This window comes from Acomys russatus, chromosome 11 (assembly GCF_903995435.1).
Source record: "Acomys russatus chromosome 11, mAcoRus1.1, whole genome shotgun sequence".
Lineage (NCBI taxonomy): Eukaryota > Metazoa > Chordata > Mammalia > Rodentia > Muridae > Acomys > Acomys russatus.
In genome coordinates this window covers 57,742,922-57,763,712 of record NC_067147.1, presented here as the reverse complement: position 1 = coordinate 57,763,712, position 20,791 = coordinate 57,742,922, and the positions used below count along the sequence as shown (strand labels likewise).

General features: G+C 50.3%; 1 protein-coding gene across 2 annotated transcripts; it reads left to right on the top strand.

Annotated features, from left to right (window-relative positions):
- Positions 1-4,242: 4,242 nt before the first annotated feature.
- Positions 4,243-6,297, top strand: Pim1 (Pim-1 proto-oncogene, serine/threonine kinase). Of its 2 annotated transcripts, none has more exons than XM_051153402.1 (3): positions 4,243-4,672; positions 5,061-5,237; positions 5,955-6,297. In XM_051153402.1, exons 2-3 carry the CDS (start codon positions 5,156-5,158, stop codon positions 6,110-6,112), a joined length of 240 nt encoding a protein of 79 aa, XP_051009359.1. In that variant the 5' UTR covers positions 4,243-4,672; positions 5,061-5,155; the 3' UTR covers positions 6,113-6,297. The 2 variants fall into 2 exon arrangements, with proteins under 2 accessions (XP_051009359.1, XP_051009358.1); XM_051153401.1 differs by having other exon boundaries at positions 4,243-4,727.
- Positions 6,298-20,791: the final 14,494 nt, after the last annotated feature.

The window sequence follows — 20,791 nt, the reverse complement described above, 5'->3', positions numbered from 1 at the left end:
ACCAAAAAGGGTGCACAATAAGATCCTGGATTTATTTCCTAACATCGTATTCATTTAGATGACAGGGCCACTTCCAGGACAGTTTGAGTTGAGTCCGGGGAGGCACAAAGTCTGGAATGCGCTAGGAAAGTGAAAACAAGAGGGAATAGTCCTGTTTGGAAGAGCTGCGGGTCTGATAGAGGACGGCTGGTGTTTTAAAAATATGTATTTATGGCTGAAGACATGGCTCAGAGGTTATGAACATGCCTTTTATAGCAGAGACCCCAACAACCCAAGTTCGGTTCCCAGTGTCCCCTATGACTAATCACAAGGATCTCGAAGCCCGGAGTCAGTGCATGCAATCTCTCAGAAATCCAGGCGCAGGGGGGGGGGGGGGGGGGGGTGAGGGAACCAATGGACAGAAAAGGAACAACAACAAAAATATGTATTTATTTAGAGACAGGGCTTCCCTATGTAGACCAGGCCGGGCTGGCCCAGGATGCTGGGATTGAAGGCTTGTGCATCACCACAGGCGTTCCTGTTCTTTTCCTGATGCCCTGTTCAATGCTGGTGTCGTAGGAGTTTGCTTAAAGGGAAGCAGAATGTGGGTCATTTCATTGGCTCCCCTGGCTGTTATATGAATTAGCTGTTGTGTGCCCCTGTGTCACCCTACTTACGTCTCATTTTCCTATCTGCAAAAAAAAAGGGAAGTAATTCTTGTTCCCCTGGGCTTTCCCCTTTCGTCATAAAAAATGAATGAGATAGGCCCCAGAACACAAACAAAAGGGAAATATGTAATATTTTGTAACAGGCATCCATAAAAGTTACGGAGTCTCAGGGCATCTTTTTAAGCACCATGGAAAATGTGTAAAGGAAACATTTAAATGCAGTTAATAACGGCATCTATAACAGGCTCATGCCTCCTTAAAGGTCTCCCGGACTTAAAAACAAAACAAAACAAAAATAACGGGAAAAGGATATGGTTAGTTTTCAATTACTTTGGCCACTAATACGTTAGACTTGTGGATTACATAGGAGAGTTTACTCATTCCTCACATCGTTATCAACTCTCTGTGAAGTTTAAGAGGACAAAAGATGAAAGTGGAATCGGTTGGCTTTCCGTGGTATTTCCACGTGAATATGGGGACTTTCCTTTGAGACAAGGCTTAGGTCGGGGCCAATAATAGCTGGGCTCTCCTGACTACTAATACCGAGCTGACGACAGGGTGACTACCCGAGCAACCTCTGATTAAACACCACGGCACCCTCCCACCCTCGCCCGCGATCAGGAATTTTCCTCCTCCTCCAGCCCTCTCAGAAGGGGCTGAGGCAGCATCTGGCACGAGAAAGCTAACATTTGTGTGGTGATTTCCCCTCTCCCAGACGCTCGGACACGGATCATTCTGGAGGGATCAGGACCTCCTGGCACCTTCTAGATCTCCTTATTTTATTTATTTTTGCATCTCTAAATTGAGACTCTTTGTCACCGGCTCCTCGCAGCCCCAGGTCTCCCCCCACTTTCCTCGCAGGCCTGTGACTCCTTCACTCCCTCGGTGTGGTGTGACTCACGTCGTGCACAGCCTTCGCCCCCCAAAACAGCCACCCCCACCCCCCAGGATCTAGCGCCACAGCGCATCGTGAAGCCGCCCCAGCAGCCTTGGAGGTCTCGGGGCTGAGTCACACAAGAGGACCACCATGGTCGGCATACACACACACGCACACACACACGCGGTCCCTCCTCACGGCCTCCGCGCCGGCCACACCAACGCCTTTCCATTGCTCACTACTTGCTACGCTCCAGCTCCGGCCCTCGACCCCCCTCTCCACACCCCAAATCTCCGGGAAACCCAGAGCCGGCGGAGCTGGCCTCGGGCGGCCTTTGATGGCTTTGTTATTGTTTGGGTTTGAATCGATACGCCCCTCCCAATCCTTCCTCCCCGGCCGCGCGCGCCACCCAGCTCCCGCCTCCCCGCACGCCCAGCGCCCCTCCCCCTCCGTTTTGGCGCCTTTTCCTTCCCGCCACGTCGTGGCGGCGTTAGAGACCATTCTGACCGCGAGGCGCGGGGCGGGGGAATGGATGGAGCCAGCAACGCCTTATGCAGATGAGGCCACTTCTGGTTGGCTGGAGCCCCGCCCGCGGGGCGGGGCCGGGAGAGGGGCGAAGCCGCGAGGGGGCGGGGCGGAGGGGAGCGGCCCTGGTCCAGGCGTCTCCCCGCCCCCTCTCCGCCCTCCACTGCCGCGCCAGCCGGGCTCCCCGCCTCGGCCTCCCGGAGAGGCCCCGCCCCGTCCCCGCCCGCCGCGCGCGCCCTCCCCAGCGGCGCGCTCCGCCCCTTTTACTCCTGGCGGCCGGGCGAGCCGGGCGTCTGCAGCAGAGGCCGTGGTGGTGGAGGAGGTTGGAAGGGAGTCGGCAGCGCCGGCGGCGAGATCGGCAGTAGCAGCAGCAGCAGCAGCAGCAACAGCAGCAGTCGCAGCCAGCAGCAGCCCTGGGTCCCGCGGCGCCGCTCGCCCCGCCGCCGCCTCTCGCAGTGCCTGACCCGGCCGGCGAGCCCGCCCGCCGCCAGCCCCGCCAGCGCCCTCAGTCGTCCTCCGACTCGCCCTCGGCCTTGCGCGCCAGCCGCAGCCCGAGCCGCAACGCCACCCGCAGTCTGAGTCCCGGTCGCCGGCGCAGCCCCAGCTCGCTCCGCCGCCGCTGTTGCTCGTCCCGGCACCGGTCCCGCACCAGCACCCTGGAGGTGGGGATGCTCCTGTCCAAGATCAACTCCCTGGCCCACCTGCGCGCAGCGCCCTGCAACGACCTACACGCCTCCAAGCTGGCGCCGGGTGAGTGTCCCCACCCCATCCTCGGAGCGCGAGTCGTGGGGGGACCCCTGCGTGGGCCACGCGCGCTTAGTGTCCCTTGCCTCCTTCCCAGGCAAAGAGAAGGAGCCTTTGGAGTCGCAGTACCAGGTGGGCCCGCTGTTGGGCAGCGGTGGCTTCGGCTCGGTCTACTCCGGCATCCGCGTAGCCGATAACTTGCCGGTGAGTGGGCACCCCGTCTTGGGGAGGGGGCGCGGAGGGATGCTTTGAGCAGACGAGAGTCTGATGGAGACTCGGGGTTCTCTTCCAGGTGGCCATCAAGCACGTGGAGAAGGACCGTATTTCGGACTGGGGGGAACTGGTGAGTGAGCCGGAGACCCTGCACATGGGTGGGTGGGTGGTGACGGGCGTGCCGGAACCGGCACGCTAACCCTCGCCCTCACCCTCGCAGCCCAATGGCACCCGAGTGCCCATGGAAGTGGTCCTCCTGAAGAAGGTGAGCTCGGGCTTCTCGGGCGTCATTAGACTTCTGGACTGGTTCGAGAGGCCCGATAGTTTTGTGCTGATCTTGGAGAGGCCCGAACCGGTGCAAGACCTCTTCGACTTTATCACGGAACGAGGAGCCCTACAGGAGGAGCTGGCTCGAAGCTTCTTCTGGCAGGTGTTGGAGGCCGTGCGGCATTGCCACAACTGCGGCGTTCTGCACCGCGACATCAAGGACGAGAATATCTTAATCGACCTGAACCGCGGCGAGCTCAAACTCATCGACTTTGGGTCCGGGGCGTTGCTCAAGGACACAGTCTACACTGACTTCGATGGTGAGCCAGGCCCCGGGGAGGGAGCTGCCCAAGGTGCCGGCCTGGGAGCCGCTGGCGGCCTCGGCTCCGGCCCTTTGTAAAGGTCATTGGGCCGCCTGGCTCAGAGCTGGCAGGGGTGGGGCACCGGCAAGCTTCCCGACATACTACAGCCGGGGATTTCAAGCCGGTTGAAGGAACCTGCAACACTTCTGTCGTGGTTGTTTTATTTTGCTTTTACCCCAGTGGAATTTAATAAATTCCATGCTTTCCCGGTGAATAAGAGGTCGTGGGCAACCGGCTGTAGCCCAGATTTCTAAAGTGTGACCCACTTTTTCTAGCCAGTAGCAGGAGGCGGAGCCGGTGGTGGCGGGAGACATTGATGCCGGTTTTGTAGTTTGTTTTTGTTTTTGTGGGGGAGTTTTAAGGTAGTTCTTCGAACTGCAGGGGTTTTTTGTTTTGTTTTGTTTTTGAGGGTGAAGGAGTAAGAGCCCTGGTTTCACTACACTTGGAGGGGTATTGTGGGGTGACGAAGCCTGGAACGAATGTTGTGAAATAAGATCTGTTGCTGGTTTGAAAATTAGTTGGGTGTCTCCGCAGGGAGGATGAAAAGATGAGAGCCTATCATAGGGAGGGGCTTGGATCGCGTTATTTCAAGAAAGGCATGGAGGAATCGTAGATCAAAGCTAGAGGGTGCGTCATGATTATGAGAGGCTCACCCCAACAAACGACGGCCTTTCAAAACTTGTGACTCTGGCTTGTGGTTTGAATTTCTTTGGAGGACGCTGGGTTGGGCTGCATTTTTTGTATTTCACAGTTAATGGCTGGCTGAGTCCTCCCCTGTGTGTGTTTTCCACCCCTGGGCAAGTCTTTGCTGCCCCCTGTTGAGCACCATGAGGCTAGCACTTTTTTTTTTTACTACCCAAAGTTTGTAAACAGGAATCACGTGGTCTGAAACCAGCCCGGCAACTCTGCCATTCCAGTCTGGGGAGGGAGGAGTTGTAGGTGTGTGTTCCTTGCTTGGCTCAGAGCTTAGAGGAAAGCTCCTCACAGGGCACCCTGACTACAGTGTTGTGTAAGGTTCGTCGCCGGATCGGGTCTAGGTGAGAGTAACCTGGCAGGATCCTCAGGGTCACCGTAGTTCAAGGCTATCCCATTGTGAGTGGTCCTATCGCTTAGGGCTCCTAGACTTTGTTTTTGGATGCTCTGTTTGTCTTTGGGACAGGTTATAAGGGATTTCGGCTTAGGGATTGCGCTCGGTACCATGTAACACTTAACCCATTTTTTCCGCGGGCCTAAAAAAGTATTATATCCGGGTGTTTCACAGCACTGTCCGAGGCAGAGGATGGTGGGTCTCTTAGTTCCTGGACAGCCAGAGCTACACAGGCAAACCTTGTGGGGGGTGGGGGGGGCTAGAATGTTTAAAGAAGCTACCCAGACTAGTTGCTTTGTTTATTTTTGCTAATGTTTTCATTCTATTCCCTCTGGCAGGAACCCGAGTGTACAGCCCTCCAGAGTGGATTCGCTACCATCGCTACCATGGCAGGTCGGCAGCTGTCTGGTCCCTGGGGATTCTGCTCTATGACATGGTCTGCGGAGATATTCCGTTTGAGCACGACGAAGAGATTGTCAAGGGCCAAGTGTTCTTCAGGCAAAGGGTCTCTTCAGGTAACACCCTGTAGCCCTTGCTATGTGGCGGTTTGCTGACACCCCCCCCCCCACACACACACACAGGGTTTGTGTATTGGAAAGGCTAGCTTTAAGAATTCCTCCTACTTGCTAAGATTGCAAAGATGAAAAGACAGTGGGAGTTTTGCCTGACCGTCTCTTTTATTATTTATTCATTATCTTTTGGGGAAGCCCCAAGTGCTTTGAAGCAGGTTTTATGCACATCCCAACCACCAGACCCTGTAAAGTTTTAAGAATCAGCAGAGACCTGGTGTCTTAATAAAGCTTTAAAAAAAAAAAAAAAAAGGCTATTTAAGCATCTCCTCTTAAGGCTGTAGCTCTCTAGATATTGTGGTCCCTGTGACCTCATTCTGGGTGGTGTCAGTGTAGGTGAATTGAATCATCTCTTGCTCTCGGTGATGGCTCATCAAAACCCTTGTCACCCTTCCTATTTCTGGCGAGTGGGTGTCGTGGGAAAGGCTATTGAAGTTTGAAACCACAGGTTTAAGAGGGGAGCCGCTTTTTAACTGAAGCTGACTGGAGGCTCTCGGAACCCATCCTTTTCCACTGAGAGGACCTAGCAGTGTTGATATTAAAGTACAGGCCTCTCTTATAAAACAACAACAAAAAAACCAGACTTTGGGTCTTGGGGAAGAAGAGCTTTTGCATCACAAAGAAAGTTGAGTCGTGCCTAACCTCCTGTCCCGCCTCCTGCAGAATGCCAGCATCTCATTAGATGGTGCCTGTCCCTGCGACCCTCAGATAGGCCATCCTTCGAAGAAATCCAGAACCATCCATGGATGCAGGATGTCCTCCTACCCCAGGCAACGGCCGAGATTCATCTGCACAGCCTGTCATCGACACCCAGCAAATAGCAGCCTTTCAGTCAGACCCTCGGGGGAAGGAGAGCTTGTCTCTGGCTTCCTGCAGGGACAGTAGTGACAACTCATTGCAGACTCCAGGACCCGGGAGCAGCCTCCCACAGGAAAAGAGACTACTATACTTGTCCTGGGCCTCTCTTCCCTGACATAGACTCTCTCACCGTGGAGTCTAGTGTTGCCGGGCCCCCGAAGAATCCCGGGGTGGGGGGTGGTGGGGGTGGGCCAGAGCCCTGCCTTGGACATTCAGTCACCATGGAGACTGCAGGTCACAAAGATGGGCCCAGGGTAGGGACGTCGTTCCGGGGGTGGGGTGAAACTAGCACCACATGTAAGTCCCTGTCACCTCTTCCAACTACTCTGAGTGCCTTCTGTGGGGACTCCGCCTGTGCTGGGAGAATTACTTGAACTTGCCTCTTAACCTGCTGCTTCTCAAATTCTGCCTGGGTTTGGTTCCCTGTTCTTCCCTGTGCCCTCCCCTCACCCCCACTTCCTATGAACGGTGCCATGGAAGAGGCTACAGGGCCAATTGCTGAGCCACCTGCCCATTTTCCGCCTCCTATAGTAAACCTCCCAAGTGGACTGGTCTTCCTTTTTATTTTTTGTTTGTACTTAACTGTTTCAAAGCCAAGACCTCACATAGAATGCACAACCAATGCAACAACCAGACAAGCTGTAAATGTGTGTACAGCCGGCATTGTAGCCTGCAGAAAGGATGGTAGTTGATAGCAATTTTAAAGAAAAAAAAAAATGCCTTTAAGTTATTTTATGTGTTGGGGTTGCTTTTTTTTTCCCCCTTTTTCCTTTTTTCTTGTTAATTTGTTTGTTTTGTTTTTGAAAGATGGCACATTGTAGCCTGGAAGTCAATGTTTAATGTATTTATTTATTTATTTATTTGGTTACCTTCCTGTTCCAAGCTTCCACTGGCTGTTGCCCTAGGATTTTATTGTCATATTCTGTTTGTTTGGGGTTTTTTTTTTCTCCTGACTTGGGGACCTTTTGGGGGAGGGCTGCAACGCTTGCTGGGGTGGTGGGACTCTGGTGGGACAGCTGGCCAGCCGCTGTAACTCCCTTCTGTGCGGGTCCCTTGTCTACTTGCTGGAGTGGGTCCGGGCTGACTAGGAAGGGGCACTGCTGACTGTACATAAAGCAGAAAGGCAGTTCTGGCATGTGTGCCTTCCGGATCCTCTCTGAGGCTGTGCTTGGAGCAGCGGGTAGCCTGCTGGTTTAATCTGAGTGACATACTGTACAGGGGAATAAAAGAGATCTTATTTTTTTTTTTATACTTGGCATTTTTTGAATAAAAACCTTTTGTCTTAACTTTGTGTTTTCCATTCATTCATACAAAGATGTATGCTTGGTCTAGAGCCAGGTAGAAGAGGAGGCACTTTTAAGTCTTGAGTTTCCTGCTGGGGCGCAGAAGTACTGGGCTTTTTCAAAAACCTGGTGCTGCCTGGAGCCCAGGCTATGACTTGATTCCCTTCAGCAGAAGTTTGGGGATGGTCACCTCAGCAGGTGCCAGCGCCAGGACTGTGGACAAGACTTACCTGGCACTAAGCTTTTTAGACATGGGGTCATGTGACTGGCTGGGATTGAGTGCACCATCCTGCTGCTGCTGTGCTGCTTTCAAACGCCAGCATTCTGGGTACCATGGCAGGCAGTGCTGCTTTTGTCTCCTGGAGCCCAGTCTTTTCCTGGGACTCTACCATGTAGAGAAGACTGGCTACTACCTCAGACCTGGCTGCCCTGCCCAGTCAGTGCTGGGATCAAAGGCAAGTGTAAGCCTGGCATGGTAGTGCACGCCTTTAATCCCAGGACTCAGGAGGTAGAGGCAGGAGGATCTCTAAATTCAAGACCAGTGTGGTCTGCCAAGACTACCTAGAGAAACCCTGTCTTGAACCCACCCCCACCCCCCAAAAAAGCGTGTATAACCAGAATACTGATGGGTTTTGTTTGTTGTTTTGAGACAAGGTTTTTTTGTTTTTTCTTTTTGAGACAGGATTCCTTCTCTGTATAGCCTTGACTATCCTGGGCTCACTTTGTAGACCAGGCTGGCCTTGAACTCAGCTATCTGCCTGTCTGCCTCCCAAGTGCTGGGATTAAAGGTGTGTGCCACACTGCCCGGCTTTGGCTGGCCTGGAACTCATCTGCCTGTCTCTGCCACCCGAGTGCTGGGATTAAGTGATTTTGGTTTTTTCGAGACAGGGTTTCTCTGTGTAGCTTTGGCTGTCCTAGACTCACTTTGTGGACCAGGCTGGCCTCAAACTCACAATGATCCGCCTGCCTCTGCCTACTAAGTGCTGGGATTAAAGGCATGTGCCACCACTCCCGGCTGGAAAAAGATTTTGAAACCAGAGGTAACATCTGCCTAGCAGAATGGTCGCCTGAGCCCAAGGTTAGCATTAGATAGAGCTCTAAATAGAGGCAAGAATCAGAATCAGAGGTTCAAGGTCAGCCTGGGATAAGTGATACCAAGCTAGCCAGAAAGATAAACACTCAGGTAAGGGCCAAGTTCAGGGCCAGTCTGGACTAGAGTTCCAGCCTAACTAAGAGGCGGTAGGAGGGGAGTGGAGGCCGAATGATGGCGAGGTGAGTAAGAGTTCTCCCAGAGGACCTGGGCTCAACTTCCAGCACCTATGTGATGGCTCACAACCTTCTGTAACTCCAGTTTAGAGGATCTAATAATGCCTTCTTTTGGCCACCAAGGGCACCAAGCCTGAATATAAACATTAAACATACAACTATGCAGACAAAACACCCATTAAAAAGAAAACACTTCGGGGCCAGACGTGGTGTCGCATGCCTTTCTTTACTCCTACCACTTGGGAGGCAGGGGCAGGCAGATCGCTGTGAGTTCAAGTCCAACCTGGACTACAGAGTGAGTTTTAGGGCAGCCAGAGAGCTACATAGAGAAACCCTGTGGAGCAGGGGGGTGGGGGCGGGGAAGAGAAAAAAAGGAAAATATGCTGATCTTGCAGGGAATGTAGGATTGGTTCCCAGCACAGATGTGACCTCAGAACTATCTGTAATTCCAGTTCCAGAATCTTGGACACATACACAGTGTGTATACATACATGCAGATAAATACTCAAAAGAAAAAGAAAAGCCGGGCGTGGTGGCGCACACCTTTAATCTCAGCACTCGGGAGGCAGAGGCAGGCAGATCGCTGTGAGTTCGAGGCCAGCCTGGTCTATAAAGTGAGTCTAGGATGGCCAAGGCTACACAGAGAAAACCTGTCTCGAAAACCAAAAAAAAAAAAAAAGAAAGAAAAAAAAGCCTTTTTATTTATTTATTTTTTTAAATGTACCTGGGCATTGTGGCCCCTGGTCTACAAAGCAACTCCAGGACAGCCAAGGCTAACACAGAGAGACCGTCTAAAAAAAACAAACAGCCAGGCATGGTGGCGCACGCCTTTAATCCCAGCACTCGGGAGGCAGAGGCAGGCGTATCGCTGTGAGTTTGAGAGGCCAGCCTCATCTACAAAGTGAGTACAGGACAGCCAAGGCTACACAGAGAAACCCTGTCTCCAAAAAAAACAAAAAACAACAACAACAAAAAACCCAAACCAAAAATAAATAAAGAAAATAAAACAAAACAAAAAACCCCAAAGTGCTGAATCTATGTACCTTTGGTGTATGAAGCTTACTGAAGAGTTTGTTCCAGTCTAACTTTGTAGCCCAGGCAAATCTCGAACTCAACAGCCTTCTCCCCGTCTCTGCCTCCTGAGCACTGGGGTCACAAATGTGGACCACAGTGCTGGATTAGGGCTTGGTTCAGGTCCCTTCACCTTCAGGGAGAGTGTTAGACACCAACTAGGTGGAATTGCTGGGCTTGCTGCCTGGTTTTCCCCTGCAGCCTGCTTGACAGTTTACGCTGGGACTGTTTAAAATGTTTCGCTCAAACATCTTTAGTCCTTGGTTTCTTTTCTTTTCTCTTCTTTTTTTCTTTTCCTTTTTCGGTTTGTTTTGTTTTCCCAGATGGGGTTTCTCTGTGTAGCCTTGGCTGTCCTGGACTCACTTTGTAGACCAGGCTGGTCTCGAACTCACAGCGATCTGCCTGCCTCTGACTCCTGAGTGCTGGGATTAAAGGGGTGCGCCACCACGCCCGGTTTAGTCTTTGGTTTCCTAGGTCAATCTGTTTTGTGTGTTAGATTATACTAGCAGAGGGGACACTCCCCACCCCCGCCCCTCTGCCCCCACCCCACCCCCTCCCCCGCACCTCCCCAGTTTGCCTCATATGTGTGATCTGAATGAGTCCTAATATTTGAATTACTGCTGATTCGTGTTTTCGTGTACTCAAAGTAAATGTTGTTTTCTTTTTTGAGGCAAGGTCTCCTGTAGCCTAGGTTGACCTGAAACTCTTAACTAGCACAGCACAGCTCTGAACTCCTCCTGATCTTCCTGCATCAAGGGTCACGGGCTTGCCATCCCCACACCCAGGTGTAATGTTGCTTTCTTGTTTATTTATGTACATTAGTAACAGTTCTCACATTCCTAGGCCTCTGTGGGTCATCTTGACCTCTTCTCTGGTTCCATAATCTCTTAGGAACTTGGCCCCGTGCACTTGTGCTGAGTGGAGGACCCAGGCCACAGCGCCCTCTCCCCCGCCCCCCCACCCCCCTTTGTTGATCTTAGGGTAAGTCCCAAACCCCAGCCCAGCCTCCATGCGGCTGCAGAAAGGAAGGAAGGATTTCTCAGTTCTTGGGGGCTGATTTTCTGAAGTTCCTCTTTTCCTTACCCCTCCTCCTTCCCGCATACACGCTGCCCGGCAGCTCCAGGAGGCTAGGCGGCTTTGCACCCTTTCCAGTAAAAGTTGCAAGAGAGTGATTGAAAGTTGCTAGAAACATCTAATGAACTCTGGCAGAGCCTCATCCTTCTTGTCCTTGAAATAAGCTGGGGGCCCTTTCTCCAGCTACTGGGACCGCTGGGGGCCCCTTCCCCAACTACTGGGACCGCTGGGGGCCAGACATTGTATCTAAAGAAAGGCTCATGGTTAACACTGGGTAGAAGAGGTCAGAGTTCACAGGAGATTTTTTGTTGCTGTTTATATGCTTCTTGTTTGTCTTGTCTTTGTGAGTTTTTTGTTTGTTCATTTTGTTTTGTTTCCTTTGTGTGTGTGTGTGTGTGTATTTTTGTTTTTGTTTTTGTTTTTTGAGACAAGAGCTCACTGTGTAGCCCTGGCTGTCCTGGACCTCTTTAAGTAAACCAGGTTGGTCTCAAATTCACCAAGATACACCTGCCTCTGCCTCCCTGAGGGCTAAGCTTAAAGATTTCTGCTGCTATACCCTGTTTGATTTGTGTGTGTGTGTGTGTGTGTGTGTGTGTGTGTGTGTGTGTGTGTGTGTGTGTGTGTGTGTGTGTGCGCGCGCGCGCGCATGTGCGTGCGCTATTTTTGAGACAGGGTTTCTCTGTGTAACAGACCTGGCTGTATAAACTAGCATTTGTAGACCAGGCTGGCCTCAAACTCACAGAGATCTGCCTGCCTTTGCCTCCTGGAGTGCTGGGATGAAAGGGATTTTTCTTTTCTTTTCTTTTCTTTTTTTTCGAGACAGGGTTTCTCTGTGTAGCCTTGGCTGTCCTGGACTTGCTTTGTAGACCAGGCTGGCCTCGAACTCACAGCGATCCGCCTGCCTCTGCCTCCCGAGTGCTGGGATTAAAGGCGTGCGCCACCACGCCCGGCTCTTTTCTCTTTTTTTAACACCATCTGTTACATTCCAGGTTAGACTTGAACTCCGACATTATAGGTGTGTCCTGCTGAGACCAGGTGTTCCCTGAGAAGGGAAAAGGTCCTGGCCAGTCTGTTGTCAGGATCTCTGTGGCAAGCATTCACTGGGAACCAGCCTTGAGTTCAGATTCTACTGTACCTCTCATTCTCCATGACCTGGTCATCTTATCGGGACCAACGAGGGGAGCCAGTGTGGAGAAGGACCCCTTCTCAGTTTGGTTGTTAGACACAATGGTTGGATATTATTGGGTGCTTGCGTATGCAAATCACTCTTTGGTCTGGATGTAGACATGCAACCAAGTTCGGGACAATATGAGGCAGGTCCTGGGGGTGGGGGTGGGGGTCAAATTGTGGTTGTCACTTCTAAGGAGTAAGAAGGGGGGTTGCAACTGGGTGGTAGTGGTGCATGCCTTTAATCCCAGCACTTGGGAGGCAGAGGCAGGTGGATCTCTGTGAGTTCGAGGCCAGCCTGGTCTACAAAGTGAGTCCAGGACAGCCCAGGCGACACAGAGAAACCCTGTCGGGGGGTGGGGACGGGGAAGAAGGGGGGTTGGGACTGGGGAGAGGACGAGGCTCAGCTATCCTAGCACTGCTTCCTGTCTGAGAAGTGGAGATGAAGGTGTTTAAGTCCCTCTGGGGTTGCCTTTTAGTGTGCACCAGGTGTTTTGAGATTGCGGACACAGCTGTGCTTAGCGTACGGGAGGCAGGAGACGTGGCATGGAGACCCCAAACTGAAATGATTGGACAAGCGTCAAAGTGGAAGCAGCATCGTTGTACTTTACTGTTTTTTTAGATAGGGTCTCAGTAGGTACTACTAGCTGGGTCCTGATGCCATGGTGGCATGTGGAGGAGGTCAGAGGACAACTTGCCAGATTCTGTCCTTATCCCAGGAATCAAACTTAAGTTATCAGGTGATCAGGCTTGGCAGCAAGCACCCTTACCCTTTGAGCCTTTCACTACCTTTAAAAAGTATTTCGATAAACTCAAGTATGGGCTCCATTTTCATTTTCATATTCACCTTTTTCCATTTTATCCTATGTGTATGGTGTTTTACCTACATGTATCTATGGACCATGCACGCGCCTGAAGCTTGGGGAGCCCAGAAGAGAACATAGGAGTCCCCCGGACTGAAGTTAACAGATGCCGTGAGCTGCCATGTGGATCCTAGAGCCTGAACTCAGGACCTCTGGAAGAGCAGCCAGTGCGCCGAGCCTCCGAGCCACCATCTCCTCAGCCCCTCATGTGACACTCCCACACCTGTGTCTAATGCATGCCGATCTCCGTTGCTCCCCACCCGCCCCCTCTTGTCCTCTCACTTATGACACAGGGCTAGCCTCCCTTCCAACGCCACGCTGTGTAGTAGTAGAAGGTGACCTTGAACTCCTGACCCTCCTCCTCTACCCTCCTGGTACTGGGATGGTAGGCTTCAGCCCTGGTATTTGAAAGTGTGTTTTGAGTTTCTGTGAGCCGGATCCGCACTGGTGGGTTAAAGGCTCTTCCTGCCAAACCTGATGGTCTGAGTTCAACCCAAGAGCCGCGCAGTGGAAGGGGAACCAACTCTAACTTGTCCCCTGACCTCCTCACGTGTACCATGGCCGGGGCCTCCCCATCAACAGATAAAGTTTAAACAAGGGGAAGAAAGAAAAAGAAAAAGAAAAAAGCATTTCTTGACGTGTGAGCTGGGTGTGCCTAATCCCCCAGCATTTGGGAGGGGAAGAGAGGATAGGAGTTTGGGCCATCTTTAGCTTATCCAGTCTGAGGCTAGCCTGGGCTACATGAAATTGTCAGGAGGAGGAGGAGAGAGGGAAGAGGAGGTATGAAAGAAAGAAGCAAAGGAAGGAAGGAGAAAAATGACATACTAACACATGATAAGGAGAGAATCTTAGAATGTGGGTGCAGGTTATCCATGGGCACTCTTGGGTTACGCAGCCACCTTTTCCCTCTTAGTGGCAACAAGGTACTGAGTGGTTGGTCATCTCAGGTCCCCTACGGGCTCCAGGACACGGAGGTCAGAGCAGAGCTGGGGAAGGAACCAGGCTCTGTGGAAATAGACATAGCCACCACCTGTGCGTCCTGGGAGGGAGGAAGGGCTGGAGACCGCAAAGGAGGGAAGAAGGGGTGTGGGGTGTGGGGTGGGGAGAACAGGGGGAGCGGGGCAGGGCGGGGCCAGGCTCGTTTCTCGTTTCTCGTAAGTGTTGCTCAGCTCCTTTAACTGCTCCGCTGGTTCTTGGAAAACCCTCACCACAAGGACCTATCGAGAGTAGTGTTGGAGCCGATATGGCCTCGCCCTCCCCCGCCAGTTCATTTCCGCAGTAGCCTTGTGCTACTAACCCCGATTGCCAACAGCAAGGTTGCAGTGACCCCTCCGCTGGGCGGCTGTGTGAAGAAGTGGAAACAGAGCAGAACGGGGGGCCAAGCTGAGAAGACCTATTATTTTTGTTCATTGTAATAGGACATCCAGTGTGTAGAATTCTTGGTGACCCTTGATCTGGGATACAGTCTCATGACCCATGTAAACAAGGCTACTGTTGACTTGTATCGTATTGCTTGGTGCATCCAACATGGAGCTCTAGGGCCAATATTAAGCAAGCTAGGCATGTGCACAGGAGCATGGCGGCGCATGCGCAGGTAACCCCAGCACTCCTGAGGTAGAGGCAGGCAGAGCTATGTGAGTTCCAGGCCAGCCTGGTCCACAAAGCGGGTACACCCGCCTCTGCCTCTGCTTCCTTCAGTGTTGGGATTAAAGGCATGCACCACCACGCTAGGCTTGAAAATACATCTTAGGGGGCTGGAGAGATGGCTAAGCGGTTAAGAGCACTGTCTGCTCTTCCAGGGGTCCTGAGTTCAATTCCCAGCAACCACATGGTGGCTCATAACCGTCTATAATGAGATCTGGTGTCCTCTTCTGATGTACAGGTGTATATGGAGGTGTGTGTGTGTGTCCGCGTGTGTGAAAGCAGGGTCAAAGGTGTATGTTTCTGTGCCTAGTTTATTGTTGCTGAGGACAGAACCTAAGGCTAGGTAAGCCTTTTCTGAACTGAGTCACATTGCCACCTGTGGCCATAAGTTGGAAATAAATATTAATGTTATATTCTCCAAAACTTTGTGTATAGGATACCCTTTTATCTGACTCCCTCGAACCTTGGGAGCCCACATAAAACCAGAACCCGCAGCAGTTGGTTTCTAAGGAGCAGCCCCTCCCTGACTTAGAGACATAAGCACAGTTGAGTTCTGTTCTGACTTTTTCTCTTTACATGACCTTGGCAGATATTTAGGTTATAAGTTTTGGTTTTTCTGTCCATGAAAGAGAAATGGTTATGAGTCTGTAAAGTCTCTGTCACCCAATTCCTACAAATGAGGCACAGCGCGCATGACGCCGTCGGATGAAGATTTAGAACCAGTTAGCCTGGATTGGAATCAATGGCAGAAAGTAGCTTGGCGGTGACCTGCAGCTAGTAGAATGAGGAGATAGACTGACAAGAAAAAGAAACGAAACAAAACAAAAATGCCAGAAACTTCTGGGGAGGGGTGTGGACATGTTTTTCCTCCTGAGTGTGGGAAATACTTAAGCTGCTGTGAACCTTCGTCAGGAACACACCCTACTTGCCAAGGACGGTGGCGCACGCCTTTACACCCAGCGCTCGGGAGGCAGAGGCAGGAGGATCTATGTGAGTTCGAGGCCAGCCTGGTCTACAAAGTGAGTCCAGGACAGCCAAGGCTAACACAGAGAAACCCTATCTCGAAAAACCAAATTTAGAAAAAATTAATTAAAATAAATAAATAAATAAAATAAAGCCATACTCTATTGAGCAAGCACTTAAAACGTGCCCTGTATCTTATGTGTATAAATTGCCCCCCAGGCAAAATGACTCTTTCAAGAAAATGTTCCTATTTTTCTTTCCCCCATCAATGAAAACACATCCCTGAGCCAAATATACCACGGAAGTTTCCTTTCCGGTTAGATTATTCATGGTAGCGCGTACTCTCTCCCCATGGGTTGATATAAATAAGTGAGAATTGGCTTATTGTCCCGGCTCCCTTTCTGACTGGAGTGTAAAATTGGAGAGATGTGTCATCAGGGGGCGGAGGGGGCAGATGCCGGCACCACGCTGTGACGGAGATACACTTACATGCCACGCATTTTTAAAAATCACAAACTTAAAAGGAGAATTTTTTTTTTTTTATTCCTGGCGAAACACGACCAGCCTTTTACGCAGCAAGATGATGGTTGGGTGCGATGGCGGCGGCGGTGGCGGTGGCGGTGGTGGAACAAGCCTGGAAACCTAGCACCTTGGGAGGTGGAGGTGGGAGGTTCAGGCATTTGGGGTTCTGCAACACTGGGTGAGCTGCACACGTGAGACCCAGTACTAAAGAACAGCAAGATGAGGGCATGAGGTGCAGGGTTTGATACCTGTAGCATCCATGGGAGCCTTGTAATCCACCTGCTGTGCTCTCCCACCACACAGCACCCCTCGTTTCTTTTCTCCTTGAGGTGAAATGTACATAACCAAAGCATCTTTGAAGGAATTTTTCTTTTCTTTCTTTCTTTCTTTTTTATGTACACCAGATCTCATTACAGGTGGTTGTGAGCCACCCGTGGTTGCTGGGAATTGAACTTGGGACCTTTGGAAGAGCAAGTAGTGCTCTTAACCTCTGAGCCATCTCTCCAGCCCAAATTTTTCTTTTTCTTTCTTTTCTTTTTTTGGTTTCTTGAGACAGGGTTTCTCTGTGTTAGCCTTGGCTGTCCTGGACCTGCTTTGTAGACCAGGCTGGCCTTGAACTCACAAAGATCCACCTGCCTCTGCCTCCCAAGTGCTGGGAATAAAGGTGTGTGCCACCACGCCCGGTGGAATTTCTCTTCAGTATTCAGTTTTGCTTACATCTCCTTGGCTTTTGTTGTGTCATGTGTCCACAGTTAGCTGCAAGAGAAACTTCAGCTACCCACGTGACTGAGCAGAGACGAGAAGATCATGGATTCTGGTGTAGATTTCTATCCATCTCTATGCAGATGTATGTTAGGGGCAGCTGTAAGGTTAGAGGGCTCACTGTCCTGAGCAGGTGGTTCTTACCTGTCAGTCACCCCAGCTCCGGGAAGAAGGGAGAACAATCAGAAGGTCAGGGTTATCTTTGGCTATGTACCAAGTCTAAGGCCAGTCTGGACTACAAGAGACCCTGTCCTTTTTTCTTTTTCTTTTTCTTTTTGGTTTTTCGAGACTAGGTTTCTCTGTGTAGCCTTGGCTGTTCTAGACTGACTCTGTAGACCAGGCTGGCCTTGAACTCACAGGGATCTGCCTGCCTCTGCCTCCCAAGTGCTGGGATTAAAGGCATGTGGCACCATGCCCGGACTCGAGAACCTGTCTTAATAAAATAAAACAAAACTTTAAGAAAAGTTTTGGTTTTTTTTATGTATGCGTGCTCCATCTGCATGTACACCTGCTGCCAGAAGAGGGTATCAGATCACATTATAGATGGTTGTGAGCCACCATGTGGTTGCTGGGAATTGAACTCAGGACCTTTGGAGGAGCAGACAATGCTCTTAGCCCCTGAACCATCTCTCCAGCCCCCAAGGGGAAATTTTATTTTTAAAGCTTCTAGGAGCTGAAGAGATGGCACAATGGTTAAGAACACTTGCTGCTTTTCCGGAGGACCTAGATTCAATTCCCAGTGGATCCAACTTCAATTTCCGTCACCCAGATGGTGGATTCATTGGCATCTGTGTGTGGTATTGGGATTTGAACTCATGCTAGGCAAGCGCTCTACCACTGAGGTACACCCCATCGCTATAGCCCACGGTGAGCACGTGGAGGTCAAAGGACACTTGCGAGGCCAGTTCTCTCTCTTCCACCAAGTGGGCATAGGGGATCTAATCCAGCCCTCTAGTTTATTTTGTGCTACAGGATCACTTATTCTTGTCACTTTGCTAGGTTTTTTTCAAAAATTATTTAATACATATACAGTGCTCTGCCTGCATGTACACTTGCACACCAGAAGAGGGCACGAGATCTCATGATAGATGGTTATGAGCCACCATGTGGTTGCTGGGAATTGAACTCAGGACCTCTGGAAGAGCAGACAGTGCTCTTAACCGCTGAGCCATCTCTCCAGACCCCCTGTCACTTTGCTGTTTAAATAGTTACATCTTTTTGATCATCTGGAGTTCCTTCAGGGTGGGTTCTGTGTGCTTTACTTTAATCTTACTGTGGTTTTTAAGCATGTGTGTGTGTGTGCGCGCGCACTCGCGTACACTCTTAAGTGCATATAAGTCAGAGGACAACTTGTGGGAGTCACTTCTTTTCACCATATGGGGTCCAGGGATTGAATTCAGGTCCTCAGCCTTGGCAGCAAGCACCTTTACTCCCTGAGTTGTCTGGCTGGCCTCTCTAATTTTTTTTTTTTTTTTTTTTGGACAGGGTGTTCCTGCATGGTGTGGCCTCAAACTCACAAACTCATCTGCCTTTGCCTCCCCAGTGCTGGGGTTAAAGATGTAAACAGCCAAACCTGATTGGTTTACATCAACTTGACACAAGCTAGCCAAAAGAGTAGGCTGCTTGGCTGTGGTGGCGCACACCTTTAATGCCAGCACTCAGGAGGCAGAGGCAGAGGCAGAGGCAGGTGGATCTCTGAGAGTTCGAGGCCAGCCTGGTCTACAGAGTGAGTCCAGGACAGCCAAGGCCACACAGAGAGACCCTATCTCCAAAAAAAAAAAAAAAAAAACAACCTGAGAGAGAGTGTGTGTTTCTCTGTGTACCCTTGGCTGGTCTAGATTCACTTTGTAGACCAGGCTGGCTTCGAACTCACAGCAATCCGCCTGCCTCTGCCTCCCGAGTGCTGGCATTAAAGGCATGCGCCATCATGCCTGGTCTATTTTCTATTTCTTTTAAGAAGCTAATTACTATTCTTCCTATAAAATATTGTAAATAAACATGCAATACTTTGTAATCTTTTAAATTAATTACTTATTTAGTTATTTAGTTTTTAGTTTTTTGAGACAGGGTTTCTCTGTGTAGCCTTGGTTGTCCTGGACTTGCTTTGTAGACCAGGCTGGCCTCGAACTCACAGAGATCCACTGGCCTCCTGAGTGCTAGGATTAAAAGTATGCACCACCAGGCCCGGCTCTAAATTATTTTTGTTATGTATATGGTGTGTGTGTGTGTGTGTGTGTGTGTGTGTGTGTGTGTGTGTGTGTGTGTGTGATTGTTTGAATTCAGTGACCATAGAGACCAGGAAAGAGGGCATCGGCTCTTCAGAAGCTGGAGTTACAGGAGATTGTGAACAGCCTGGTGTGAGTCCTGGGAATTGAACTTGTGTCCTCTGGAAGAGCAACAAACGTTTTTAACCATCAAGCCATCTCTCTAGTACCCTTTGGCTTTTCTTCTCTTAAAAAAAAGAAAAAAAAAACTTTAAAAACCATATTTTTTGACTGGGCCATGGTGGCACACTGCTTTAATCCCAGCATTTGGGAGGCAGAAGCCATTGGATCCCTGTGAGTTCAAGGCCAGCCTGGTCTACAAAAGCAAGTCCAGGGCAGTCAAGGATACACAGAGAAACCTTTTCTCGAAAAACCAAAATATATATTGAAGGAGAGAAACCTGTTCTTTAGGATCCCAAGTGTGGCATCGAATGGTCTAGTGAGAGAACAGGTGATGTTAATTCACTAGAAGACCAACCACCTCGTGCAGGAGCTTAATTGTTGCCAGCTGAAAAGATCCCATGAACAGACCCTGGGAGGAGAGATATAAATGAGCCCAGAACTGGCGGTGGGGCGGATTGAAGACTTGGGATAGATTTGTCTGTTCATCGCTGCCCTGCAAGACGCTCCTAGAGAAAACCGCTTAAGGGAAGGCTTCAGAGCTCTGACTCCTGCTGAGGCTCTGAGGTCTTGTTACCCCTGGTTCCAGTGGAAGAAATCTTGCGGCTCCCGGTCAGAGAATCGTTCCTCGGGACTGATATCCTTAAGGTTTTGTTGTTGTGTCAATTAATCCTCATTTCCTACTGTTTTGGTTAATTGGGTTATAATTGACGTAGGCTCATTCAATAAGTTGTTAATAAAATATTTAATTAAGAAAACTGAGTCGCCGGGCGTGGTGGTGCATGCCTTTAATGCCAGCACTCAGGAGGCAGAGGCAGAGGCAGGCGGATTGCTGTGAATTCGAGGCCAGCCTGGTCTACAAAGTGAGTCCGGGATGGCCAAGGCTACACAGAGAAACCCTGTCTCAAAAAACAAAAAACAAAAAACAAAACAAACAAACAAAAAAAAGAAAACTGAGTCAACAATATATATTTTTTTCAGGCTGGAGAGATGGCTCAGAAGTTAAGAGCACTGACTGTTCTTCCAGAGGTTCTGAGTTCAAATCCCAGCAACCACATGGTGGCTCACAACCATCTATAATGGGATCTGATGCCCTCTTCTGGCCTGCAAGTGTACATGCAGACAGAGCACTGTATACATAACAATAAATGAATAAATCTTTTAAAAAATATATATTTTTTCTCATGTGTATGACTGTTTTGTCTGCGTGTATGTTTATACAGCAGGTACGGTGCCTAATGCCCTCAGAGGTCAGGGAATGGAGTTGAGTCAGATGCGCTGGCCCTGGAGTTAGGGTTGGTTGAACTGCCATTTGAATCCTGATTCTCCCCAAGAGCAACAGGAGCTCTTAACCCCTGAGCCATCTATCTAGCTCCCCCCCCCTTGTTTTATTTTAGTTGCTGGGGGTTGATTTGGGGTCAAAAACAACTTGTTTTTATTTGTGTTTGAGGTCTCAGCAGGCTGCCTGGTATGGGGGCGTGATATAGATACATTTGAGACAGGGCTTCACTGTAGCCAGACGTGACCTGAAACTAAAGTAGCACTGGCTAGCCTTCAACTTGTAGCAATTCTCCTGCTTCAGCCCTCAGGTCCTAGGGTTGCAGGTGATGTGCTTCCAGGACCCAGGGACCAGAGACGTTTTT

Bases quoted from the DNA above. Each gene is read 5' to 3' on its own strand.
- Pim1 (XM_051153402.1), top strand. From the start codon at position 5,156: ATGGTCTGCGGAGATATTCCGTTTGAGCACGACGAAGAGATTGTCAAG. The intron at 5,238-5,954 runs GTAACACCCTGT...CGCCTCCTGCAG, and splicing joins CAGGCAAAGGGTCTCTTCAG to AATGCCAGCATCTCATTAGA.